This window comes from Parus major, chromosome Z (assembly GCF_001522545.3).
Source record: "Parus major isolate Abel chromosome Z, Parus_major1.1, whole genome shotgun sequence".
Classification (NCBI taxonomy): Eukaryota; Metazoa; Chordata; class Aves; order Passeriformes; family Paridae; genus Parus; species Parus major.
This window is the reverse complement of record NC_031799.1, coordinates 69,719,463-69,746,811: the sequence shown is the minus strand read 5'-3', so window position 1 is coordinate 69,746,811 and position 27,349 is coordinate 69,719,463. Positions and strand designations below refer to the sequence as shown.

The 27,349-nt window shown below is 42.1% G+C and overlaps 2 protein-coding genes and 1 long non-coding RNA gene across 10 annotated transcripts in view; 1 reads left to right on the top strand and 2 right to left on the bottom strand.

Moving 5' to 3' along the window:
- Positions 1 to 14,726, bottom strand: part of TMEM38B (transmembrane protein 38B) — a 20,726-nt gene extending 6,000 nt beyond the window's left edge. Inside the window, exons 1-6 of one of the 8 annotated variants that reach the window (XM_033520427.1) lie at positions 14,546 to 14,726; positions 14,364 to 14,446; positions 13,475 to 13,550; positions 12,265 to 12,338; positions 11,273 to 11,351; positions 2,397 to 2,553 (exon numbers count right to left, since the gene is read on the bottom strand). In XM_033520427.1, the coding sequence (XP_033376318.1) occupies positions 2,397 to 2,553; positions 11,273 to 11,285 (170 nt within the window). In that variant the 5' untranslated portion in view covers positions 11,286 to 11,351; positions 12,265 to 12,338; positions 13,475 to 13,550; positions 14,364 to 14,446; positions 14,546 to 14,726. Of the gene's footprint in view, positions 1 to 2,396; positions 2,554 to 2,721; positions 2,851 to 6,908; positions 7,102 to 11,262; positions 11,352 to 12,264; positions 12,339 to 13,474; positions 13,551 to 14,363 lie in introns of those variants that run through there. The other 7 variants (XM_033520425.1, XM_033520428.1, XM_015653300.3 and 4 more) reach the window with 7 other exon arrangements.
- LOC107216323 lies at positions 7,148 to 27,349 on the top strand. Its single transcript, XR_001525486.3, has 5 exons — positions 7,148 to 7,310; positions 8,067 to 8,156; positions 19,816 to 19,893; positions 20,332 to 20,436; positions 26,017 to 27,349. It is a non-coding gene; the product is annotated as an uncharacterized LOC107216323 (long non-coding RNA).
- TAL2 (TAL bHLH transcription factor 2) lies at positions 20,436 to 22,783 on the bottom strand. Its single transcript, XM_033520430.1, has one exon. It carries the CDS (start codon positions 22,777 to 22,779, stop codon positions 22,426 to 22,428), a length of 354 nt encoding a protein of 117 aa, XP_033376321.1. The 5' UTR covers positions 22,780 to 22,783; the 3' UTR covers positions 20,436 to 22,425.

Here is a 27,349-nt window from a genome sequence, read left to right as displayed (position 1 = left end):
GAGTATGCCTGAGCTTTTGCACCAAAACCAAACACTATTGCCTCATTGTCCCAGAGAAGAATCCATTAAAGTACATGTGAAACAGTTTCACATTTTCCCAATTGTTCTACAATTTATATAATCACATTTTTATAATCCAAGTTACTAAAGTGGTATCTGATTGACTTTGTGTGGTTTGAGTTAATTTTGTGAGTTATATTTAATTTAGTTTTGTGTAGGGGGTTGTTTTGTTTTGGTTTTTTGTTTGGTTTTTTTGGGTGGTAAAAAGAGTAGTAAATTAAATGCTGATTCTATGCTTCCAGACTGTAGGTACCTGGAATTATATAACCTCAGCAAGAATGCCTCCACTAGTTAGTGTCATGCTAGATGAAATGCATGGCTATTTTTAAACACATCTAAGATCTTAGTACTCACCAATTCTAGCTTTTCCAGCTTGCCAATTACAAGCACACTTCTTTATTCAAAGCACTGAAAGAACATTACTCAAAATACCTTTGATCAACTTGCTTTTAAAACCAAGTAAAGATGGCTAACAGTTAAATCCTAAGTGACAGTAAATTTTAGAAGATTAGATTATGTAGTGTTTTATTGTATCTCTTCAATAATAAACAAAATTCAGTTCCTACTGAGACATTCACAAAAACCCAATCAAGATTAAGTATCCAGACTAAATAATTTTAAGTAGATTATTTCAGCACAGGAGTAAGTGTAATAATTGCATAAGAGCGGAGAAAGTATTTAAAAATAAGGATAACCTTTTGTTATCAAAAAAAAAATAAATAATAAAGACATTTTGCTTTAAGGTTTTAGATCTCAATCCTGTCTACCAAGAATTTCTGAGGCCTTTCCAGATGTCTCTGTATGCAACCAGGCTTCAGCCAAAGATGCAGAGAGAGGATGTATTTTAGAGGCTACTGCCATAAGCCATTTAAGCCACCTACTCACCAGACAACTCACACCAGAATTGATTTACATCTGCAGAATGTGGGTTTAGAACCCTGAAGCACCGGTGACAGGACTGAGGCTGGCACTGAAGGCCCACCACGACATTCCTGCCTGTAATCTCTGCTAACAGTAGATGCCGCTGTCCTACAGACTATTTACGAGCATTCCTCAAGCCCAGAACAACTTCATTCACTTTCCAGTTCCAAGCATGGCTTGGGGAATTTCATTTTGCATGATCTGGGACCAGGAATTAAGGTCATTACACTCAGGAAGAGGGGATTTTGTAAAGCTGGAAGCTTAAAATGTTTTGTAATATTCATAGCACCCCACTAAAACCCTCTTTAAGTTGTGCATGACAAACCACATTTGACCACAGTGAGTTAAACAGAAATCCTGTTCTCTTCAAGCGTAGCCCTAGCACATGGCACTTGATGAAACAAGCAATCAGTCTGCCCACATCAGACTAACAGAACTACAGGCAGATTCTGTAAGCTCTGTTAATAATTCACTAATTAATACATATTATTAATTTCACCCATTTGCCTAAATCCAATATGTCATCTCCTATTGCAACACAAAGACCACAAAACTAATACATATTCCCAGACAGATAGAAACTTTCTTTCAGTTTAATGAATTTGCAGTTGTAAAACTTATGGGGCTACTGGAACTAAAGGATTTTAGGCAGGTCAGTCTATCCAAATATAGTGATTGAGCTTTCTAAATTCAAAAACCCACTGCTGCTTATAATTTCTGTTAAGTTTGAAGTTTTCTTCAAAGATCACTTTCTGGAACAAATGAACTCCACTTGAAGGACACATTTATATGAAAATAACTCCAGAATATTTTTTATATTTTCATTCTTTTATTTTTTAATTCCAAAGCTTGCCAAATTGCCTCATACTTGATTCAAGCATACAATTCAGCTGGCTACTGTCTTATGCAACAACACCCACCCATCTGGGAAGGAATGAAATACTGAAAAAAAAATATATATGTCTGGTAGTAGGAACTGGAAAGATGTGTCTTGGAAACTCAGTTACAGGAAAGTGCAAAATTTTTACATCAGCCAGGTTCTGGGCTTCAAGAGCTACTTTTGCAAAACTTGACTGCTTTTATGACATACCTGTGTTCAGCCAACCAGCAACTGAATTAACTTTATTATTATTTTTCAGCTGTTTGACCAGGAATACTATAAAAGTCTAAGGCAAGTCTAATCTAGCAACAGAGCATTTTGTAACACAACAGGCTCTAAGAGATGCTCTCTATTACCAAAGAACAGGATCAAAATAGCTGCTGTGACCCTCTGGATGAAAAGACAACATCCAAACCCACAACACTTCTAAGTAAAAATTATGATTTACATAGAACCTTAATAGAACAGTCTCAGTTCACAACAATAGCTTCCTTAGAGCCAATATTAGTTATCTTACCCCATTGTGGCTACTTACCAGACTGAGGATGCCAGTAGAATATTTATGGTCTTTGCCAGAAATGCAACTGGAGGTTCACCAAGCATCAAGGAGGACAAAACTGAACCCCCAAAGCAATAAAGCATTGCACTAAACCAGCAGGCCAATGGACTTCGCACCGACACTTCCACAACTCCTGTGGGAAAAAAAACAGCAATAACAGTAACAGCATAAACAGAAATGAAAACTGAATAATAACACCATGTTTTAAAGGTCAGTATTTTTCAATTTAGTTCCTTCAGGTAATGAAAAATTCTCCAGCAACTGGCAGGCTCTCACAGGAAAATTTTCCAGAAATACAAACCTAAGGGTACGGTGACTTTAACCTACGCCTCCTAAACAGAAGTGAAAGGCTGACAAAGTGTTCCCTGAACATCTTTTGTGCATTAGTTTGTTATATCTGGGTACCATGAAGAAAAGGCTTTCAGAGCATGGCAGCAAGGTCCTGTTGTTAACAGCCTGACACAGGAACACACTTGCTTTCAAATTTGTATTAAAAACACCTAAGTGGCTTATCTAAACAGGATTGCTAACATTTAGAGGGTTATTCTAGGAATTCCATTTCTGCTTTTGAGTGTTCCAAGAATTCAAGGTAACTGTTTTGCCTTCTTTCTTTGTAATACCGGGCTGTGATTGCTGGCCAAAACGAAAATGGCATCCAAAATAATTATCAAATCGTTTTCACCTGCACTCTCAAAGAGAGGAAGAAAAGGTTACCTTGAACTATAATAATAAATGTAAATTTCCCTAATTATTAAAAGGTTGACAGTTTTGTTTATTTCATTATCTTTAAAATAAACTATCCTTTTAAAATGCAAGGGAACTATGCCAAAAAGAGTACTTAATATTAAAATATTATACTGGAGGTAATGGGAAATATTAACTATTTTCAGAGGAAAACAATATTTTACCAAAACTGGAAATATCCTCAAGTAGTTGTTTTGATTATTTCCTTCTACTTTAAAAGTTCAGTGTTGCCAGAACTTCCCCTTTACACTGGTTCTGAGCTCTGTTTGCCTGAATGAGTTTAATTTTCTGAAGTCCAAAGGCTGAAGTTCACAAAAGCACTACTGTCTGCCCCAAAATGAATTTGTCATCTGTCCCCAGTTCAGAGTAGAAGCTTTGGTTTATCAGACACTTCTGTAAGAAAAGAAGCTTCTTACCCAACATGAGAGGCTCAAACATTTAAAAAAACATACAGCACTCTCAAAACAATTCATTAAATATATTAACAAGACTGTTCCAGTTTTAGTGCTGGCATAGATATCAAGTACTCCAACACTATCTAAATGTCCTGATGCAGCCAACTTGTAAAAATGAGCACTCCTAAGCATTACAGAATACCTGAATATAAAATAATATCTCTTTTATTTTTAACTATTTTGTAATTTATTTTTCAAATTGCATTACCTGGTGCTCCAAGTAAGACACTTGTAAAATATTAATGGCTTGTGTTTACTACTTTTGGAGTAAGTTTAAAATTAGGTATCTATTCTCTCTTCAAATCCATCTCCTGCCTTCCAACAACAACTAGCTTCTCCACATTTCCTTTTCCCCACAGCTAGCATCAAGTGGCTTTCAGTTTTGAGGGCACATCCAGCTTGCTTTCTACAAGTAAGCTTTGAAACAATGCAAGTAAATTTCTTCATTTTACAAGTAAAAGGTCAAGAAACTGGAAACTACTGCACTTCAATATTTTTCTATTGGTCAGCCCTAGAAATGGATCAAATGCCTGTTTTTAACAATTTATACCTGCTTTCTTACAAGGAATATACCAATACAGAAGGCAATGGGGCAAAAAACGTTGATACTAATTTAAATATCATCTTAGCTTTGCTACCTAAATTATGACTGGGGTGTAGCCTTTCAGAAGACAGTTTTAAGTAGGTCACATGTTTTTATACAAAGTGGTCATTTATATTTGTCCTCTGATGCATCCTCTAAAATTAATGAGGCATCACACTGCCATGCAATGGTGAATCAGCCAGAAGGCCACAAGCTCTGCAGATGTACACTTCAGAAAGTTAAGGAAAGGTTTCAGAACACAAGGACTAATTTTGAGCTTTAAGTTTTAAGTATTGTTCCTGAACAATAGTAACATTAAAAGAAAAAAAAACAAAAAAAACCAAAAAAAAAAAAAGAAAAAAAAAAAAAAAAAAAAAAAAAAAAAGAAAAAAGACAAACTCAAACATCACAAAACAAAACACAAAACAAACAAAAACACCCAAACAAACAAAAAAACCTTACCAACTATTTCTGCCAATAAGATTATATCTGCTTTAAACTTTTCAGCATAAAAACAGGTAATAATGCATATTACACACACATCTAGTGAGCAAACCAGGACGATATGCACAAGTTTTTTCTAGTAACCCATTCAACTATATACAATATCATTAGTTAAGATAAAGGATTTATAGAGTCAGACTCAACAGAGAAAAATTATGCTGGAGAAATAATTTCTCTTCAAATCACCTGAAACACATCACAAAAAAATGTCAGAAACAAACCAAATATGGCACATCAACACCTTTTGCTGTCTCTCTATCCCAAAAGAAGAAAATTGCCAGTTCTACAACTGGCTGGAGTTACAGACTAGCAACTCCTAAGCCATCCTAAAAGCAGTAATCAAGGACTCTTCTTTTAAAACACGCAGAAAGCAACAACTTGGTTGTCACTTCTGCAGTTTTCCAGTCACAAGCGGGCAAGAAAGCCTGACCAGGAGGGTTGGAAAAGTCCCAGGTAGTGTGCACCCATCCATGGTCCAAATGCCCACACTGAATCTGATTTTAAGCAGTGGGGGTGGGTTGGTATTTTAATGAGACAGTAATCTGGGATAAAGCAAATGTAGCTGTAACTTGACCACACACTTCTTACACCACCAGGCACTCATGGCCCGTTATTTCCCTGTCAAATATAGCCACTGTTTTAAGTTTCCAGGAAGAACATAAAGCCTAGACAGCGTTAATTGACAATAATATATCCATACTGAGTATTCATAATAACTGCTATTTCAGTTATGATTTAATACTCAGTTCAAACCACTTGGGAAGTGAGAAACAGGCCAGCAGGCAGGCACCTGGATTACACTTATTAATTCCAAGTGTTAGAAAATACTCAGGAGTTCCGAACTACCAGCTATTAAGCCAAGAAGAAAAAAATAAATAGGAGCATGGATCTGACCAAACTTCTGACAGTAATTTTACTTTCCATAAGTGTTGCCTCACCAAAACTATGCTGATGCAAAGCATGAGGCCTCTCATCCTGGTCTTTAGGTATGCCCATTCCAGAGAAAAGTTTAAAGGTATTGCATGATCATGTCAAAAAAGTTCATTTCTAAATGGAACAGACACATTACACTATGCCACAGCACCCATTAAAAATTTTAGCAGCATTAATAAAGTTTGGTGAAGATTCTTGAATACATAAGGATTTTTATACCAGTCTTCACAGTCTGTTAAGTGCATTTCACCAGCAGAAGGTCAAAATTCACCTCAGAACATTTAGAAAGGGACCAAAGAACAAGCTCTCACTAAACAAACAGTGCAGAGCCCTATAAATCTGAGGCAAGCAGCAGCTCCCAAATTTGCACTACAATCCCAAAAGCCAGCTCAGTTTTCTACAGTTATCACCTGGGATACACAGTTACTGTAAACATGTCTAAACCCACACCACAAGCAGCTTAATTCTAAACGCTGAAACAAGGCCAGTGTCTACAGTGTTACACTTGTGACAGCAAATATCAAAACAAAACAAATAAAAAAAAATAAAAAAAAAAAAATAAAAGGCAGTCTTGGGGTTAACAGCCACAGTATAGAAGATTTTCTGGAAGAGAGCATGTAGAGACTGAAATGCCATGATGTGCTTTCATTCAAAACCTCATTAGCAGGAGTGGAAAGCTTAGCTAAATTCACTTTACTATCCTTGGGGTACAAGCCACTAGCACAGGACCCACCCGTGAGAGTCCTGAGCTGTTTCCTACAAGGCAGAATGGCCTTAAGGCATAAACCAAAGGATGTAAAATAGCCTCTCAGATGCAGCTCTGGGCAGAGATATTGGCCTGTGTTACACGTGCCTTCTCTGCACCCATAAACCGAACTTCCAGGGGCCTCAACCCTTCTACTCCTGAGACTTTAAAACTGAAACAAATGCATAACTGAATAAAAATTAAAAGGTTTCCAACAAAACTCTTGTTTGTTTTCGCCAGCGCCTCTTAAGTTCTGGCAAGCAAGTAAAGCTTGGCTGGGTGTCTTTTGCGGGAGGTGAGACATCGCTTATGGGCAGGTGAGCTAATGCAAGCGGCAGACAATCCCATTTGCACGGCTATGGGGTAACCGGGTCGGCTGCTCCCCTGGGGACCCCCATCCTCAGCCTGCCGGGACGGGGCACCCCGCGGGACACACGGGGAGCAGGGCCGGGGGAGCACGGGGGAACACCGGCATTGGGGTGGGGGTGTGGGGTGTCCGCCCCGTCCCGTCTCGCCCCGCTCACCCCGCTGCTCCTTCAGCGCCAGCACGGAGGCGACATAATGCGCCAGGTCGAAGAAAGGGAACATGCGGAGGCGGGAGAAGCTCAGCGGCACCTGCCACAGCTCCATGGCAAGGCACGGAGCTCCCGGAGCGGCTGCCCGGGACGGGAGAGGCAGGAGAGCCCTTAGGACGCGGCTTGGCCGCTCCGGGCCGCCGTCAGCGCGGGGCGGGGCGGGCGCGGCGCCTCACGGGCCAGTGCCCTCCCTCAGCCCCGCAACGAGGCTCGCCGAGGTGCCTGCCGTGCCTTTTGTTTGCCTTTTTTTGGTCAAAATGCTGATAGTCCTGCTCCATGCACGGTTTGAGATGGGTTGTGGCCTCCCTCAGAGCCCTTCCTGCGCTGCTTCCCTGCGCATCTCATGCACAGGTCGATACACTTACCCTGATACATTATATTTTTTTCTCTTTTTTCTATCTTAGTGAATACTTCTGAAGCTCATCAAGAGTATTTAGCATTACCAGTATGTACGGTGGTTCCACATGTGGGCTTTCCCAGGTTGATGCCATCTGTTCATCAGTTACTGAGGGTATTAATGTTCTCCAGATCGTATCAGAGCTCAGCAGAAACACCTTAAATACATCTTTGCATCCATTTTGATAGTGAAGGCTATTGCTAACTTTGCCTCCTTAAAGATCTGTGTCCAGCATTGTACCAATCCCACAATATTTCTAGCAAAGCTGGTTTGCTCGTGAGCTACCCAAGAGAAACATTTTCAAAGGTCTGCTAGCTCCAAGATATATGACATTTGCTTTTTCTGTGTTCACCAGACTAGCTAACTCAAAGGATCTGAAGGAAGTTCATGTAATCAGGATTACATGATAATCCTACATTAGGATATAGGATGGCTGGGGTTGGAGGGGACCTTAAAGCTCATTCATGGGCAGGGACATCTTCCTCTATCCCAGTTTTCCCCAGGCTCCATTCAGCCTGGCCTTGCACACTTCCACAGGAATTGGGCAGCCACAGCTTCTCGGGGCAACCTGTGCCAGGGCCTCCCCACCTTCACAAGGAAGAATTTATTCCTTTTATCTAATCTAAACCTATTCTCTTTTAGTATGAAGTCACTCCCCCTTGTCCTCTCATTATGTGCCCTTGTAAACTGTCTCTCCATCTTTCTTACAGGCTCCCTTTAGGCACTGGAAAGCTACAATTTTGTCACAACGAAGCCAAGGTATATCCACTCGGCACTGTTCTTGATGGAACACTGTTAAGGTTTGTTGTTCTCCTCTTTTCTGCATATTAACCTTTCTTTCTCTCCTCCCTCTTGAGGTGGAGGTTAAGTTTACTAGTTTGTGAATTTTTGTCTGGCTTTCCCTACTAAATTTTCCCTGAGCTGTTTCTGTCTCTTCCATTCAGTTTCCACATGCTGGTGAAAAGAACTTTTAAAGGCTCTAAGTTTTGCACAATGTATGGTGAAGTTGAGCAAAGCAGTCTGAAAATGTGCAACTTTCACAGGTGCTCTTGAACTTGTTCTTTGCCCACCAAGATCTAATTTCAGGAAATAACTGAAATTGTAGAATCATTCTGGAGAAAAGATTTATGCCATTCAACATAGCAAACACTTGACCTTTTCCCAGAATCATTTCAGCTTGCTATGAATAGACAGCTATTATTTTCATTGATTTGCCTTTTATCAATACCACATTCACAGAATAAGTTCCTATTCTCAATGTCTGTTCCTTTCTGTGCATCCAGTGACTCATTTGCTCCCTGAGAATTGACCCATGTGCATGCAGCTCATTTCTATTTCCTGGCCATTTCCATCTTCATTTCATCTATATGAAGAGATCTTAATTTAGTTAAAGTGATCTCTTACTAGCTTTTGTCATTAACAAATTTTATTTTCTCTTGTGCTTGTGCATAGACACAGAAACCAGAGTTTGTTTTCTAGAGCAGAATATCTACTTGCCCCAGTTTATAGGTAATAAGACACAATATATTCGTAAGCTGCATTCTGTGCAGCTCAGCATCATTTTGTTTCTCCCTGCGCAGGGCTCTGTGTCCGTGCAGCTGCAGCCGGGAAGCTGCTGACGAGATTAAAAACTATGTATCTTTTTCACTCCTTGCAGTACTGGATTATCCCCACTGAGTGGCATCTGTTCCATTTCTAGGCAGCGAAAAATACTCAGGCTATCTTGTACGTGATCATAGAAGGAGAGGGAGGGAAATGAAAAAATGGCAGTGACCACAAGAAACCTACAGTGACACAAAAAAAAAGTCACAGCTTGGGCCAGCAGCATCTGCCATGCAACTACCACTGTGCCTGAAACTTGTGTAGATATACCCAAATTCTTCAACATGCCTTTAATGTATCACAGGAGTGATACCTCTAGTGATGGTGTTTTGCAGCAGATCAGCAGCACCTGTCTGAACTTTCAATCTTTAGTCAGGTCCTCAAATGTATAATACTGCACTGTCACTGCACCTGAGGTGTTGCTCTCCAAAGCAGAGTTGTGCTGGTTTGGGCTGGGGTAAAGTTCATTTCCTTTCCAGGGCTGGTGTGGGGCTGTGTTTTGGATTTGTGCTGAACTCAGGGGAGATGGTACAGAGATATTTTTGTTATTGCTGAGCAGGGATTGCACAGAGCCAAGGCCTTTGCTGCTCCTCATGCTGAGGAGAACCCGCCTGGACAGGTGACCCCAGCTGGCCCCAGGGGTGTTCCAGACCATGTGACATCATGCTCAGTGTATCAAGTGGAGGGAAAAAGGAATGGGGGGGACATTTGGAATGATACCATTTGTCCTCCCAAGTCACTATTCTGTCTGATGGGACCCTGCTCTGTTGGGAATGGCTGAACACCAACCACGGGAAGCAGGGAATTCATTCCTCATTTTGCTTTGATTGTGTGAGCAGCATTTGTTTTCCCCTATTAAACTATTGTTATCCCAATCTGTGAACTTTAATCCTTCCAATTCTCTCTCCAGTCCCTCTGGTGGGAGAGTGAGACAGTGGCTGCATGGGGCTGGGCTGGTGGCTGGGGTTAAACAACACAGAGGTAGCTGGTGTGGAGGTGGATCTCATAGCACTGAGATGTGAAAGCATGTTAACCACTGCAGTTAAACAAGAAAGGTGTTTTGGTGAGTTTTCTACCTCCAGCTCCAGCAGGAAATAAGAGCAGCAGTTTCTCTAAATTTGCTGGTAACCAGGGAGAGAGTCCTGTGTATTCAGAGTGGCATCTTAGCAGAGCAGAGAACAGAGGAAGCCACCAGAGAGAAATCAGACCACAGAACACAGTCTGTGTAATAAAAGTAGAGTAACAAATAAGAAAACTTAAAATTTGATCAATTTTCCAGCTGTCCTGGATATTTCAGCAATAATTTAAAGACAGCAGGGAATAAAACACCTGTAATAATCCTGTTCATCCTTGAGCCAAGTATACAGATGCTGAGAGAACTGTGACAGTACAAGCTGATGGTACTGGTGTGGTAAAGCACAAGCCTGAACTGACTCTCTTGCCCAAGGAATGCTATCCTGACCTTAAAAAACCCAACTGTAAACACCTGCTGAATAGTTACCCAACCTGCACATTCTCCAGAGTACTTTTCAGCAGGATTTTGCTATTTCTGTGTTTGGAAAAAAAGTTCTGTGTACTTAGGATGGAAGTATCGCTGGTGAAGTTGCTGCTTAATGTAGGATATGTTTATTTAGTGTTTTATTTTGTAATATCTATTGGAGTCCTACAGGCAGTGGCCTGGAATTCAAAAATGGTGCCTTAGGGGAAAAAAAGGAGGACAACTTCTTTAGTACATTTCATCAGTACGCATCAAAACTCCTACTTTTCTTCTCCAAATCAGGAAATTAGAAATAATCTCTTTCTATGCATTACTAGTTTAAGTTTTTTTATCTCAGACTCAATTCTGTGCATCAAAATCCAGTCAGGTGAAAATAGTAAGTTTTGTCACAATATGGAAATGGATATTTCCACTTTCTGTTCTGTGTTTGAGATTTGTAGCCATGTGTGACACTGCTGTCTTCTTCCAAACAAATTCTTGGTCTGCTCCACAGTTTTCTGCCTTGTTTCCTTGTTTTCCAACAGTCTTTTATCCCCATCAAGCTGCTTACTTTGATCTTCTAGAACATTTTCCTCTGTTTCCTCTCTCACCAGCACCATATATTCATCAAACCTGCATATTTCTTTTAGTACCACTCGCCACAGCTTGCCTGATTTTCTTGCTTTCTCCATGCCGTCATCAGCATTTACTCATGGCTCAGTACACCTGTCAGTCTTTGAGAATCTGATTATTCATTCCACTTTTGTCACCTTACTTCTGCATGCATGCCTTCAGTCAATTCCCATATACTCAGGCCCCACCTTTACCTTTTCTCACCTTCCAGCTTCATCACACCAATTACCCTCCTTTTCCAGTTTTCCTACAGAAGGTCTGGTCCTGTCTCCTTTCAAATTTTCTGAAAAAAAAATTGAGAAAATAAAACATAGGAAGTTCAGACAGCAAACTTTCTTCTAACACAACATTGCTCTGTTGTTTTTTTTTCCTTCCATGCTGGTTAGTGCCAATCTAAATTGCAAAGTGCAGAAATAATGGCTTTTTTAAACCGAGGAGCAGTGTTGTTTGACTTACATCCACCTCAGATCCATCCTCCCTCATGCCAGATTAGATTTTCACAAGTATTTAAGCATCCATTTAAATTTTCTCTTACAGCCTTTGAAGCAGCAGCACTGTTTTCATTCCTAGGTGAAGCCTAGGACTGTAGCAGCTGTAGCCAGTTCTGCTGGCTCTATCCAAGAGTTCCCTGGTGTCTACCCTTAGGTCATGGACACACAAGTAGGCAAAAGTGTGTGCTTCAGGCCATGGATGTATACAAACAGAGCTTGTATGTCTTTAAAATAAATACTACAGTATTTTGTATCTTTGTTGCAGTAGTAAACTCAGTCATGATTTCACATGGAGTTGAATTTGGATTAACAAAAGTTAGGATCTTGGCTGCTATGCCTCTCCTTAGCATATCTCCTTCCTTAACAGCATTCTTTTTGAAAGGAGTGGATTTTGACTTCTATTACCTTGTTTATCTCTCTACTGCATCATTAGATATATCTCTTACTGATTAGTTGATGGGACTGAGACAAGCTGCAACTGCCTGTTGATCCAACCAAGGTTCAAAGGATTCCTTTCCCTGCTGTTGTGACTTCCCATCCTCAATGGCATGCAGGAGTGCAGTACTGTCACTATCCTGTAATATCCCCTGGGTGAGCTTTTTTTGATTGTATTGACTTGTGGTTCAGCTCCAGCAAACACTGAGCAGCCTCCCTGTCCACTCAGTGGGTACATGACTCTCAGGACTGGGTGCTCAATACACCTACCATGCCTTTCATCACAGGTAGGTAACGCAGCAGCTGTGGGCCTGCTTCATCCAGCTGCTCAGGATTTTCTTTTCCTGCAGAAACACATGTCAGTAATAGTCACTGCTAGCTAGTTTCAAGGTTGTAATCAATCACAGCTGTCAATACATTCTTCACATATTCTCATTACATATTAACATCATATGTCACAATATTACTTAATAGTTTCAAATGAGGTCAAAGCCCACTGCATTAAACTCTCCCTCTCTCCCTCTCTCCCTCTCTCCCTCTCTCCCTCTATATATACATATACACACATATACAGCAAAATAAACATCCTTGCTTATTGTAATTCACTATATTTAAAAAAGCTAGGAAAAGCAGTAATCTGGGGCAGGTCGTCCCTCAGGTCAGGAGAAAGACAAGGAGACAGAACAAAACTTTCTCCCCAAGATTATGCTGCTTACTGTATTTATATACTTTGTCAAATCCTTGCCAGTCTGGTCTCACCCAAGAGCTGCTGTGGATGGGAAGAAAAGGATACAGGAAGACCTCAAACAGTACAAATGACCAGGGCTCAAACTAGTCCCATGCAGTAAGGTCCGCATTCACTGGCTTTTCTGTGTTACATATATCAGTAAAAGCCCAGATCTTTAAAGTTCATTAGATATCAGTGGATTTTAAGCGTTCCAAGAGCTCCAGGCATCTAGCATTCAGGGAGCGTAGGATCTGGGATTGCTGAGTGTCTCAGATTTAAAGTTGTTTTTTAATCAGATCTATTTATATGAAATGTTACACAGCTCATAAAAATACTGTTTGGTTTGGATCACATCTGATAAGCTTCCCTGCTTCTCAGGGAAAAGAGAGAAAAGCAAGGCATGTTTCCATGCATACAGTGAACACAGATGCTTCCAACATCTGACAATTTCAAAATACTCTTTATACTTGAATTTAACCCGGTAATCTTACATTTCTGGTACCTTTTTTTCTGCTGCTTTGCTGAGTTGCTACATTCACAGTGTTATTTAGAGCTAATTTTATTAAGTACTGATACATGCCTTGTGAGGCACTGCACATTCAGCAAATGAGATCTCAAATAAAGAAGAGCAATGCTGGCAAGATACTACAAAATATATTACCCTGTCAGGTAAACTTCATGTAATACCCTAATGCAAATGCAACTGAACCCAAGACTAGACCTCAGATGGCAGCTTCAGGGTAGTCATTTTACCTCTTCCATTAGCTTTCATAAAATGGTGTCCAGAGGCATTCTTCTTAGAGGTGCAGGACTGAACAAACAGTCTGTTCTGCATGAGAAAGAGGAGCTGTCCTATTTCAGGCAGAGTGCAGAGCTATTCTCTTCCTTCTCTCTCCCATTTTCCCGTGTAATAACAAAGGATATGTGGAGATACTTGACTGGGTACAGTTCTGAGCAAACAACTCTAGGTGATATGGCTTGAGCAGAAGGCCTAGACTAGATGATGTCAGGGGGTCTCTGCCAGTGCAAACAATTCTGGGGTTGCTTTAATCTTGAATTTTTTTTCCCATACCCTTTATATATTTTTTTCTCAGGGTTGTTTCCTGGCCAGTTCCAGCTACAGCAAAGATGATGTAAAATCAAACTGGGATTCTGTTAGCTCCTGCAGAGGAAAAAGTCCAACCTATGAGTTATGAGCTTGTGTCTGCAAAGTCACTGCCCATTATTCAATAAATTTCGAGTGCATTGTCAGTCTAATTGGACAGATGAGGGTGTGTGTGCTCAGAAACTGTCTAATGCCATAGCTACCATCTGACAAACAATTTGTGGACCGTACTTCAACTACTACTTCTGGGAAGGATTAGTTAAGGAGGAAAAAAAAAAAAAAAGCAACATTCAACAGCAGACAGACTTCTCATTGTGCCCCTTCATTGTATATTCTCCATGTTCCCTTTTCTGCTCAGTGGCGCAGGCCAGTTTGGGACACTCTAAATTGTCAAGAGCAGCAAGGGGTTACCCGGAGTGTGCTTTGTTTGGCAATACAGACGGCGTTTTTTGTTAACTGACTTGAACCCATTGTCTGTGCACCCCCCTCCCAAACCTCTCTCCTGCCCTCACCACCCTTATCCCCAGCCCAACTCACCCTTCGCAGATCCCCTTACTTTGGGTTCATGAAGTACAAATTAGCATAATCAGATTATCTGCATGGGGTTGTTCAGCACGGAGCTGAAAAGGAAGAAAAGAAAAAGTGGCTCACAAAGAGAAGCCCTGAGGAGGGCAGAGCGGGTGGCATTGCTGTTGTGCTGTGGTGCTGAAAACTTGCACCTGCATAGCAAGCAGATCCTCTTCTCACTAAGGACTCTTAGATGGTATTAAAGCATAGGAATTACTTGGGGGGAGGGTAAGGACACTGAAAGGATGACAGGAGAGCTGGGATGGAGAGGGGAGGGGAGCGGAGCAGAGCAGAGAGGAGAGGAGAGGATCTCTCTCCTCTGACTCAGAAAAACAGTTTGATTTCTATTCATCATGGAGAGCAGATCATCTTGGTAATCTGGCCTATCAAGATAAGACTTTTAGAGTTTCTGCAGGAGACTGATAAGAAGTGGTAGGGAAAAAAAAACATCTGTCTAGGGGCAGGCTATGTGTCTGTTGTGGGGGAGGTCGATTCCTGGGTATTTTCTGTAGTGGACTTGCCTTGCTAAGAGTAGTAAACAATCTGCTTGATTGCCTTAGTGCCTGCCCTAATTCTCTTTTTTCTGCCCATGCTGGGAGATGAATGCCCCCAGAGGACTCAAGACTCAAATTGGTAGCCACAGGTTTTAAAAGCAGCTGGGGGCTCTATATGCCTGTGTACTCAGGAACATGGGATTAAATTACTTGAAGGTTCCTGTTTTTAAAAGTATCTTCAGGCTGCTTCTACTACCAGCTCTTACAGCTGAATTGTCTGACCAGTCACCCTTGTCTTTCTGATGTATCTTAAAAGCACATATGGACAGAGATTACAAGAAAAACACCCCAAAAAGCAATCATGGCAACCCTAAAATGTTTCAAGTTGAGCCCTTGAGATCAAGAGTCTTATGGACAGCTCCAGCACTAGAATTTTTCAGTGCTTCAGAGAGTCAGGATAAAAGGAAACATGAATGTCAGGGTAAGTCAAGCTTTGAGGCAGTATTTATGACAAGCTCCTGCCTAACTTAAACCTCCAGTTTTCAAGAAGTACTGTCTTTGGTTTGATTTATCTTAACAGCACCACACAGAGAGCTGCTGGAAATATTTAACTGATTAAGTTGTGATAAATAGCAGATAAACTTTTTTTTTTTTTTTTTTACAACTATTATCTTAGCAGTATTTTAAATTCTTTGAATTTAAAAATTTTACTTTAGCAACTTACAGCTCTACTGTTGAGGGAAATAAAAAACATATTTGATAATCAGAAACATGTAATCAATGTATGTCTGTTTTGGTTCAGGAGCCTGTGCTTTTGACAAATATTTGAGATTAATAGGAGCTACTACGTCAGAATTACTGAACTGGCAGTTTGAATTACTTGTCAGATATAAGAGAAACAAGGTGATGTTACTCTGTTTTCTGCAGATGACATATACTGGAGTCATAGAAAAGAAGTTTGTGTCCCTACAACAAGTGTAGTGTCCATCCAGGTTATGTCAGGCGTGGTTAATTCATCTTCCATGCTTTCACTGGCAATCTGTCTTGTTTCCATTTTTTTCACTTAAATTATTCTTTAGTCTGAAAGTAGAATTATTTTGATTATAAAGGCAAAGTTTGTGTGTTTTTGTTTGCAAACACTTAAATGGATTTCAAGGAGATGATAAAGGTAATATAGATCAATAGATAATAGACAGAAAGATATAAAGACAGACATGTCTGTTTTCTTTGTATTTTCTGTATCTGCTCAGCTATTCCATTCAAAATTGACAGGTAAAGTTATGCTGCTGAAGTTACCTGCCATGACTTTCTCACTTCTAAACCTGAGAGCTGAGGAGCACCTGTTTGCATTCCACATGTCTATGCAGAAATGTGGCCTTTGAGATTGGGCTCTCCTGTGCCAAGCACAGTGGCTGGGCATGTTCACCAGACAGCAGCTGGCTGCCTTTTCTGCCTGAAAATTTGGGAAAAATGTTTGCAGCACAGCTCAGGAGGAAGAGCCAAAGCAGGCAGCTCCCTTCAGTATTGAGTTATTTCAGTTGTCTTTCAAGTGGTGGGAATATTTCCCACCCAAGCAGGCTGTGCCAGCACCAAGTGCTCTTGGCAAATCCAATCTGCCAGCCTCACTCTCATAGAGAACTCTCAACTGGCAGCTGACTTTTTGCCATACAGTCCCACAGAGATCACTGCAAAGCCTCTCAGCAGGACCAGATTCTTCCTTCTGAAATATCTTTTAACCTACAGGCAGTAAAATATTTCAGATCACGGTCAACCGGTCAGAGATCCTGTGGTTAACTAGGTCTGATAGCCTTCACTCAAGGTGCTTTTAGGCATTGCAGTTTCCTCTTGAGAGTTCAGGTATTTCCAGTAAGTCTAAAGCTTTTTAAAGCTGGAATTTAGCACTGTGAAGTCTTGAGCTGAGGGAATTCGTGGGTTACATTCTGGTTGGTTGTAAATCAATGTATCAGAGCACAGCAATTCTGCTGTGATCTGAAGGCAGGGTTAATATTGTCTGCTCTCAGCCTTTCTCAGCTCCAGGACTGAGCAGTGCTGTCTGCCAGGGTTTGCCAAATGCAGTCACCAAGAGAAAATCAATGCTAATCAATGTCTACAGACAGGGCTGGAAGCTGAACACCTCCCTGGAGTCTTACTGACTGCAGCCTGTCATCCTTTAGCTTTTCATTAAGGTTTTAGGCTACCTAAGAGTCTGTCTTCAAAGGTGTAGAGCAGGGAATTTCACAGAAAGTGAGGGACCTTCCCCGGCTCTAAGGTACTGTGCCCCAGACATCTGCAGAGAGGTGTATGCAGGGAAACCTCTGCTGCTCTGTGCTTGTGAGTACCTCATTGCATGCCAGCATGAAAGTGAGAGACTTCATCTGAATCCACAGAAGTCTCACTGACTTCTTCCTGCCCTTCATCCTGAACATCTTGCTGTTTTGTGACATTGACACTGAGCGGGACAGATGTACTGGCTGCTCTTTGCCTCTCTTTCTGGCTCTCAGTGCTGAGGTGTCTCTTCTCCAAAAGGAGTTTGTCACAGGGTCCTCTCTTGTGCTCTGCTGGGTTTGCAATCCAAGGCAGCAAAACAAACTGTAGAGGGGTGGGATGTGTGTTTGTGTGCACATACGGAAAGGGAGTGGAGTGAGAATACAATGGGATGATGCTCTGTTCCTTACAGAGAGGAGCTGGACCAAGTCAGTGCAAAGAAAATGCTGTCCATGGCTTACAGAGGGAACAAAAGTGAATAAATTCAACCAAATATAGATACTGACTGGACACAGGGCAGTCTCTACCTTCAGTAACCCAAGTACTTTTTTGAGCTGTTTCTTCCACGTACCTTCTCCCCTCTGATTCTCTCAGCACCTGCTGTATTAAAAATACAATTACACCCTTGAAAAGTGGTGGATTTAGACTCTGTCACTGTGTCAATGACCTTTAGTGACCCCTGCCCCACAGGTCAGTAGTTAAGTCGTCCATTCTCTCCACCTCCTTTCATCACCCAGCCTTCAAAGAACAAAGCCAGATCTGCCTTGCTCACGCTATTTTAGCCATGGTCATTGCATAGCATCCCCTAGCAGCAAAGAAATTTGTAGAAGCTGGTTACATACTGGAAGATAAGTTGCTAAATGGTTCATGAATCATATGCCTGTGAAACACGTTAGTGCTGCACCTTTACTTTTTGTTTAGAACCAGGTGCTAGGATAGATCTTAAGTGTCCTAAAACAACTCTGTTTTGCCATTTAATGTGGCTATCTCAGGAATCCTGTGAGTCCTGCTCTGTGATGCTCATTGTACCTTCCTCCCCACTGATTTAGACAAGGTACAGCAAACAAGGCTGCCAAGTACACACCTCACCACAAAGTGTTTCTCAACATGGTCAATGCTCCTGAAACCACGAGGCACCACACATGTGGGACCTCACTGTGCATTGTCCAGTGCCAGGCACAGCATGTTCACTTCCCCCAGGATCTGAATCCACAGAATCTCAAGCCAAAACCCAGACTGCAGACTTGCCCTTCCTCTAACCACAGGCTGGCCATCACTGGGATTTGTGCACAAGACTACAGCATCCTTTCAAGATACATGTGCAACTTGCTCCTTTCCTTACCCAGCCTAAATATCCAACTTCAATCATATTCCACAGCCACAATGGGGATATTGAGAAGGTGGACGTGATGGGTGTCAGTTCCCTTAGGCTCTCTGACAGGTGAACAGTGGCAGAACTTCTTTCCTGCCTCTGGAAAAAGTAATCCTCATTTGAGCTGAAATGTGAAGCTGTATTCTTCCACTGATCCTGTTAGAAATTTCAAGTAAAGTGTAAAAACCTCAGTGTCTCACCAGGAGATACCAAGGGTGCTTCTAGAAAATGCCACCTTAGCTGGTCTTCCTTGCAATATTAACAGCCACAGCTTCACAGAAAAAAAAAAAAAATTAAAATAAAAGAAATGCTGTATGTACAACCCAATTCAGCACTGCTAGTTACAACTAGGGGACATAGGGTCCTTGGGACTAGGGATATTTTTGTCATTTGTACTAAGGTTTTGCCACTGCAACAACATATCTGAGACATCTTCAGCCAGCTCCAAAAAACTTGATACATCTCTGTGGCACAGGTCCATTTTCTGACAGCACTGTAGTGGCATGGCTGTACCATGCTCACTTCCAAAGGAGGGATTGTCACATGATTCTCAGCTTTGGCATCACCTTCTGGAAGCAGAGGGCTCTCTCTAAGGTGACATTGTCTTGCTTAGTATCAATACGTGCTGGACATCACACATAAATGCACTTCAAACTTCACATTTTCTGATTTCATGAATTTTGTATATTATTCATTGAGGCTATGCTTTCCTGACACACATTTGGTGTAGAACTTGCTCTCTTGGTGTCCATAGAACACTCTCAGGGATGTGAGACATCCAGCCAAGCATGAAACTGAAACTGTCCCTGGGATCCAGTGATTTCCCATTTCTTCCTCACAACTTCTGCTTCTGTCACCCTGGTGCTTGCTACCCCTCTCCCAGCCTCAGATTCAGTTGGGGATTGGATTGTTCTCACCAGATGTTAGCTAGAAAGAACAGCTTTATATCCTAAGCTCCACTCAATTTTGAATTAATTTTTATCTGAACCTGGACTCCTGTTTGAATCTTTAGGTTGTGCCTATCTGAGCATCTCCAGATAACAGTGGACTCCAAATTAATTCTTTAGAGTGTCTTATGCTTTGTAAAATTAAGTTGATTAAAATCTTTTGAATTGTGAATGTTTGGAATGTTGCACAATGGTATTTTAGTTATTTGTCGTTTTCAAGAGCCAGTCAAAATCTTCTTAGCACATAGATGGAAGTACAATATGAACTAAAAGTGTAAGAAATTGTAATAAACAAAGAGTTCCTGTCATTATTCATCATTTGATAATGTTGTTTCTACCACCAGGATTCTTGCATAAGAGACAGGAGAAGAATCCTCTGCTGGAAGTTACATCCTAAGGTCTTTGGGATCCTCTACCAAGTGGTATGCAAATGTAAAATGAAATTTTAGAGAAGTTTAGAGCAACTAAGATCAGTTTCTTAAATAATTTATTTGGAATATATTAGGTGTTAAATAACATCATATAGCACAAAGTGTTATCAGTTGCACCGTATTTGTTCATGATGACACAGATAAGAAATCCCCAAAACACAAAGAAGAAACTTGACCAAAAAAAGAAATCTTTGGTAGAGAGATCTAGGGAAATACTTGCTGGATGTGACAGTAGGAAGCCCCTAAGCTGAAAGGAGATCAAAGAAAACAGTGATACCCAAAGCAATAACAAGAAGGGAAGATTTTTAGCCTAGAAAATACAACAAGCATGTTATGTTACAAAATTGCCAGTTTTTTTTTCCCCTTCCCAACATGACAGCTGTTCACAAGATGTTTTTCCTCAGTGCCTTGGTGATGTGTGTTTCCTAGGACAGCAAGTGACTGATAGACCCAGCAGCAGCACCACGCCTCAGCAGGAAGTGCTGTGATTTTACTTGGACTAATTTGTCCTGCTGCAAGTCCAGCAAGCTGGAGGTAAGCTGGGAGGAGGATGTGGCTCATTACCTTTGGGGTGCCATGCAGAGGGGGCTGTGGCCCCATTTAGTCACGTTAAGGTGGGCAGAGGTGAGGAGAAATGAACCATGCGAAGGATTCTGAGTGCCCTTCCACTCAGCTGCTCCCCAGGGCAGTCCTGATAGCTCACAAACCCAGGGATAAGCAAACTATTAGCAGTGTTCAGAATGGAAAACAAATCAACATGAGCCCTTTCAGGTTTTTCTATTCTTTTTTTCTTTCTTTCTTTTGGTCAAAATCTGTCCACTGGCATGCCTGTACCTTACAGCACCAGCGCTGGATGGGCTGAGCTGTGCTCATGTCAGACCTTGGCTTTTGCCAATGCTGTGGACAGCTCAACATTCCCATAGCAGGAGCCAGCCCTGGCTTCTTTGGTGCACCTGGTGCTTGGTGAGGCTTTGAAAGGCAGCTCAGCTTCAGGTGCCAAATCCCCTCATGCAGAAAGGCTGTACATGCAGCATGCACAAACCCTAGTTCTGCTTTCTGAAAGCACCTCTTTGTCTCATGAACAAATAGAAACAGCCCAGGGACATGCCTTGGCTTACTAGAGCTAATTTTCTTTACCAGTCAGGAACAATTGTTTTTCTAAGCCTTGACATGTGCCTTGGTCCACATGGAAATCAAGAGGCACTTGTGTCAGTGGGAGCAGGATCTCACCAGAAAGCCACTCTGCTTAAACCTGGTGGCATTTTCTCTGCTGTTTTGGGCTGCTTGTAAGTCACATAAGCAGACCAGGCCTTGGCTGGCATGGGTTATAACTCAGTCAGGAAATTAAATTATATTTTTTTGTGGGCAACAATAACCTACCTAGTGGCCACTTTCATGAAACCTCTTGTCATGCAGCTTATACAGTGTGATGGTTGGTGCTTTTCCTACAGAGAAGTGACTCACAAATGGAAGATATTTACACCAGTTTCTTTGTCCTTGCTTCACTGGCCCGTTTGGGATAGTGTCCAGGTGGGAGAATCTCAGCTAGAGCAGGTGGAAGCAGGGAGTCTCAGGGCAGTCAGTGAGGTATACATGCATAACCATAGACTTAGTTTTGTCCATAAAGGTTTTCACAGTGCATCACTGAGGCCTTTGTCCTGGGACCTCCCTCCCAAAGAGGACCTCTCCCATTGCTACAGCTCCTACAGAAGAACAAAGTCATTGAGTCAACAACCTCTTTGATGCACTTTTAAGGCAGCTGGGGCATAGTTGACCATCTTCCTTCACGTGCACACTGCTATGGAGGAGATTTATTTTGCCTATTGAACCCTCTGAAACTCATCTATGACTATGTATTTTGTCATTTTAAATTGTCACTTTTTGCTTTAACCTAACATTTAGTCTTGTTTAATGTGCTTTGCTCAGATGTAAGGGATCTCTCCAGTCTGATGAAGAAAGATGTAGCCAGGTTCAAGGGCTAGGACTTACATTTAAAAAAAAATAAATAATCAAGCTAGAAATAAGATCCACGAGTTCAAGAGTTAGTGCAATTAGTCCCTAGAACAACTCATGGAGGTCTGTGTCAAATATCACCTATCTCAAAATCTTTCACTACCGAGGTTAGATGTTTGTTGTGGACAAATTTTGTGGTGCTGTCATAATTCGTCATCTCAATAGTGTTTCCTTGAAATAGCATGGGAGAATAATCTCTTTCCCTGTCAGAAGCACTGAAGGAATTTCTGTGCCCTGATTTATGGAGGAGATCTGGGCAGAAGATTGTTCTGGCTTGGACTCTGCCATGACAGCAGTGAGTCCTTCCAAGCTCCCAGAGACCACAAGTTCTCTGTCTTGACTTCCAGATTTTTGCACAACCAAGGATTTCCTATCCTATTAAATAAAAATGCAAATTAAATAGCAATAAATATTAATAAATAATCACAATACATGGAAGAGCAACCCACAGATTCTGCCAGGAGAGAGGGACTATCACACTAACACAGAGACTGCACATCTCATTGTCTGCTAGGGAGATGATGCCTCCGACCAACACTCCGCTATATTGCTGCTCATGCCAGGACAGGAGACACCACAGTTTTCAATCAGTGTCAGCTCTTCCATGCTCTGCAAGTGTGGGGCTTGCTGGAAGAATCCCAGGATGCTGCCCCGAGCTGCCACTGCTGTTTGCTGCAGGCCTGGCTCTCCCAGGACCTTGACAAGGAAGTTGATGTATCTCATGGCCAACCGGAGTGTCTCGTTCTTGCTCAGTTTTTTGTCTGGTGGGTGGGTGGGAATAAGCTTCCTCAGCTTGGCAAAGGCACTGTTAACATTTTGCTGCCTCCACCTCTCCCTGGTGTTGGTGAAGATCTTCCTTGTCATTCTTAAGCTGCTGCAAAGAAAAGGAGATGGTGAGTGAATGCTGGATACCCTTGGCTTTCACACAGGCTGCTTTTTTATGGGCTCTGTAACCTCTGGACCAGTGGCAAGCACAGAGTAGTGGTGCTAGGCTTCTAATTTTTACCCTCCCTGGCTGGTGCTCTTGTCCTGCATGTCCTTCACAGATTCACCCTAAAGTCATAATCAGAAGTATTAGAGATGCAACTGGATGCCAGAGTTCAGTAAAAACTTCACAAAGGAGGTAAAGGAGTTTAATTCCCTTTTATAAGCATTTGGTGCTGCTGCAAGCCCAGCTTCTCCAGGCTCCTCAGGGTTTCCCTGCAACAGAATTCCCAGCAGAAAACACACTGTCATCCCACCAGGCTCTGTGAGAGCCACACAGGCACTTCTTACGGGAGGAAAGCAGCCAGACCCAGTGCAGAACACATCCATGCTTTCCCAGCCTCATTTCACACCTCCCTGGAGTCTGCACCCAGCCAGCCCAAGCTTGGTGATTCCTGCCTGAAACTAAGCCAGGTGGACTTCACCATGGAACTTAGGAGAGCAGCCAGCCAACACCACAGACCTGTGTGACTGGTTATTTCTCCAGGGCTGCACCCATCTGGTTCCCTGCCCAGCCCACAGTGGCTGCTCACTGCTGGTGCCACACTTTTCAGTCTGGCTTCTGCTTTAGCCTCTCAGAAATGCCAAGACTTAAACGATAAGTGCATGAGGGAAAGTGTGATTCCTACAAAATGTGCTGGCATCCCAGACAAAACTGCTCCCCTGTCCACCCTCACAGAGCCAAGCAAAGGGAGCCCCATGCCCAGAGCAGAACTGGCAGAGAGTACTGAGGCAAGGGGTGCACAGTGATTTTAAATGCTGTTTACCAGAGAAATTGCCAAAAGTTCTTTTTGTTGCCCTAACTGTTCTCCCACCACCATGGGAAACTGTCTTCCCTTCTCTCCCACAGAAATGGAGGGGTCTGTCTCCTGAAGCAGCTCTTTATGCCAATGGCACACAGACAGTTGGAGCAGGGAAGAGCTATCCACAGCCAAGAGACTAAAGGACAAATGTTTCCACTTACCCTTTTAAGCATGTGAAAACCTCAGCTTTTTATACTCATTGGCAAGCCCTTCTTTAAAGTAGTAGTCCCATAAAGGGGAGGGGGGAGCAGAGGGAATAGCATCCTTCATCCTCAGGAAGAGGAAACTTTGGGATGACAGCCCAGCTGTGATTCTGTTTCCATCTGAAGCAGCCTTACACCATGTAAGACACTCGGGGTTCACCAAATTACATGGTAAAAGTCCAAAGGAATAAAGAAACACAAATGTGACTCACAATTAAATTGAGATGCCCTGTCAGGGAGCCAAGGCAGGGAAGTTCCTGCCCAGCTCCTTCAAGTTCCAATCCATCACGGATTGCCAGCTGCCAGGGGACCACAGCTGCAGTACTATAAATCCAATTACAGCTGTGCTCAGAGATCTCTGGTCAGGGATGCAGCCAGTACTGGCACACCCCTTTATGCTGTAAATGGCTGCTCATGCTGACACAGGCTCCTCTTGACCCTGGCCTTTACATTGCTAATACATTTCTATTTTGGTAGAAGTCTGAAATTGCTGTCATATCTTTAGGGGATGAGAAAATTTTCTCATCAAAATGGCCTTGCTTCATGAGAGGCTCCTTTAAAAACCAAACCCTTATATTCCAGGTTGCTGAGAGTTTTTCTCATATTTTGTAGACTTACATTAAGACTCATTGCTTGACCCAAATGGGGATTATAGCTCTCTTTTTATACATTTATTTTTAATTGTTCTGCTACTCCATGTACCATTTTTGCTCTGTGCTGTGGGAACAAATCTGCCTGGTGCTTTTCACCTACCTCAAACATGTTGCATGTACCTTTCTGACAAGAACACTACCACATCAGTGGTACAGATTTAAACATTGTCTTCCAGTGCTTCTCTGTACTGCAATGTTTTCAGTGCTCAAGGCAAAACTTTTGCCTTTAGAGATTTATTCTTCCAAGCAGCTGTTCAGATCCATGTGAAATGCAGAATGCCACCTGCTTCTTTCTTTGTCTTCTGTTTTGATTGAGTTTTTTTTCTTTGCCTTTTTTTTTTTTTTTTTTCTTCTGAAGACATACTTATCTGTACAAAGGTAGTTATTTTTTGTAACATAGGGAAAATTATTTGGGCTTCCTTGTTTCTTCTGATGGGTTGACTGGACTGTATTTTGCCAAGCCTTTGGGGCTGTTCATGGTAATTCTGCCGTATGGGTCAGTATTCACTGGGTATCTGTTTACATCTCAGCTACAAATACCAAGAGAGAGTCTGCTTCTTGTCTTCCTCCTGCTGCAGACAGCCCCCTGCACAGCACTCCAGGAAAGCAGGTTAACACCCAGAGCTGGTGCTGTGAACATGCCCTCTTGTCCTGTTAGTGGTGTAATTGGTGGAGAAATAAACCCAGCCTACTCCTTCAGGCTGTGCTTTCTTTGTCTCTGCACTCATGCCTTTGGAAAGGACAATGCTATGTTTGTGGTCACAAGCCTTGTCAGCAAACAGATGTCTTTGTGAGAACAGCTCCTGCTTTACACTTCAAAAATGTGTGTTTGTATTTCTGACATTTATTCGAGATCAGCAAACAACAGCTCCTTTCCTTTCCCAGTGCCTCCTCTTGCAGGGATAGCTCTATGGGGAGTTTTGTTTCAGGTGTAAGCCACCTCAGTATGTCTCTCCACTTGAAATTCTTCTCCTTTATGTCTTTACTGGTGTGGGTTTCCTGTTGCTGCGTTTGGAGTTTCCATTAGAAACATAACAGAAAAATTATCCATGTCTAATCCTGCAGTAATTATTATCTTTCAGCACAGCTTTTTGCTCTATTCACCTACACATCCCCTTTAGTTCTCTGTAACCACAGCACCTTCTAGTCAAAATGCAGCCAGTTTGCTGGCAAGGGATCTGATTTCCATTTCTTTTGTCTTGTTCCCTTCCTTCTTTTCCTTCCTTCTCTCCAACCCTTCTCACCAAACTTGTCTTTCAATATATTATTTGCAACTTCAGGTCTTTGCTAATTTTGCACAACCAAGCAATGTATTCTTTAGCTTTCTCTGATGCACTGTATAAAATATATGTCATCTACTGGTTGTGTGCTGCTTGTATCCCACTGGTCTGTTTTAAATCTGTGCAGAAATCACCTGTTTGCACAAATAATGTACTGATTTATTGTGTTAACCTGCAGGTTTGGACTCTGCTCGCCTTTCCTAAACACAGATTGACAGCCCCACATTTAGCTGACAATTAAAAATCTAGGAAGACATCAGCTTAAAGTCAAGAGGATTTATTCTTCTCTCAGCAATGTAAATTTGTAAGTTTACACCATTTTCACTGGAAGAATTGCTTTGAAGGACAAAAATTTTCACTAAGGAAAGGATTTAACTCAGGTCAAAAAGGCATGTCCAAAAGTAGGAGGTAAATGCAGTTTCATGAGCTACAGTGCACATGTGCAACATGTAAAGAGAATTATGCAAAGAAATAACCCAAACAAACCAGCTCCAACAGCCAGAAAGAGGAAAAAAACCAACCAGACAAACAAAGAAAATACAAGCCACCACCACCCATCAAAAAGACAACAGAAACTCTTTGCACCCCTGGCCTACCCACTTGAAAAATATTAAAATGTGTGGTGGGAAGAACACTGTCTACTTTAAATGCAGCCGTGAGTTTCACCAGACAAAAGACTGAAGGGCAGAAGAGATGAAGACCTCTCCTGGAGCAGCAGTTCTCCTCTCCATGCAAAAGCCTTTCAGGCAATTCAGGCAGCAGCAGCAGAGCAGCTTAGGCACAAAGCACATCTCTGCCAGATTCCCCAGCAAATGGCCCCCAAGCCAGTGGTTAATGTCTGAGGGCTGGCAGGGGACTCGCCGGGAGCCCGGCACTCCGTCATAATTAACAGGATGCTATTAACTAAAGATCTTGGACGAGAAAGGTCCTCCCTCAAGTTATACCTCTGACCTCGGTGAAGTTAAATCCATGTTGAAACTGGCCACTGGAGACCTGCTCCTGCAAATCTTAATCAGACAGCAGATGCCTGCTGCCACCAAGAATTGGAGTGCTTCTAGTAAACCTGTGGTGCCACACCATCACTCCACAGGGGAAACCCACTGCCTGCTAAAATTGGTTATTTAACACATTGCAGTGGATTTTGTAAAGTCCCCCCAGCCCTTAAGTAAATGGCAACAGAAGAGCAGATGGTGCCTGTTTCCTCTACCAGGCAGGTGCTTGTGAGCCTGGTTTGCCATGGGGAGCAAAGATTCCCCAGCTATCACTCCTTGTTGCTGTGCTTTGTTTGCTTTGCATCCCAGTGATTTGGGCAAAAGGAAAAAGGGGAAACTCAGTTTCCCTCTTCAGTTTCACACAAGCTCAGAGCATGGTGCTCAGCTTCATGCAGAGGGCAGGATTGAGCATGATCAAGGTATCACAAGACAAAACACTAATTGCTGACATGCAACTTTATTTTTTTTTCCCCCATTCCCTAAAAGGAATAAAGTCACTCCTTGAAGTTTAACCATTAA

What these genes read in the sequence shown, in the direction of transcription:
- TAL2 (XM_033520430.1), bottom strand. Translation starts at nt 22,779, where the DNA reads ATGACAAGGAAGATCTTCACCAACACCAGGGAGAGGTGGAGGCAGCAA.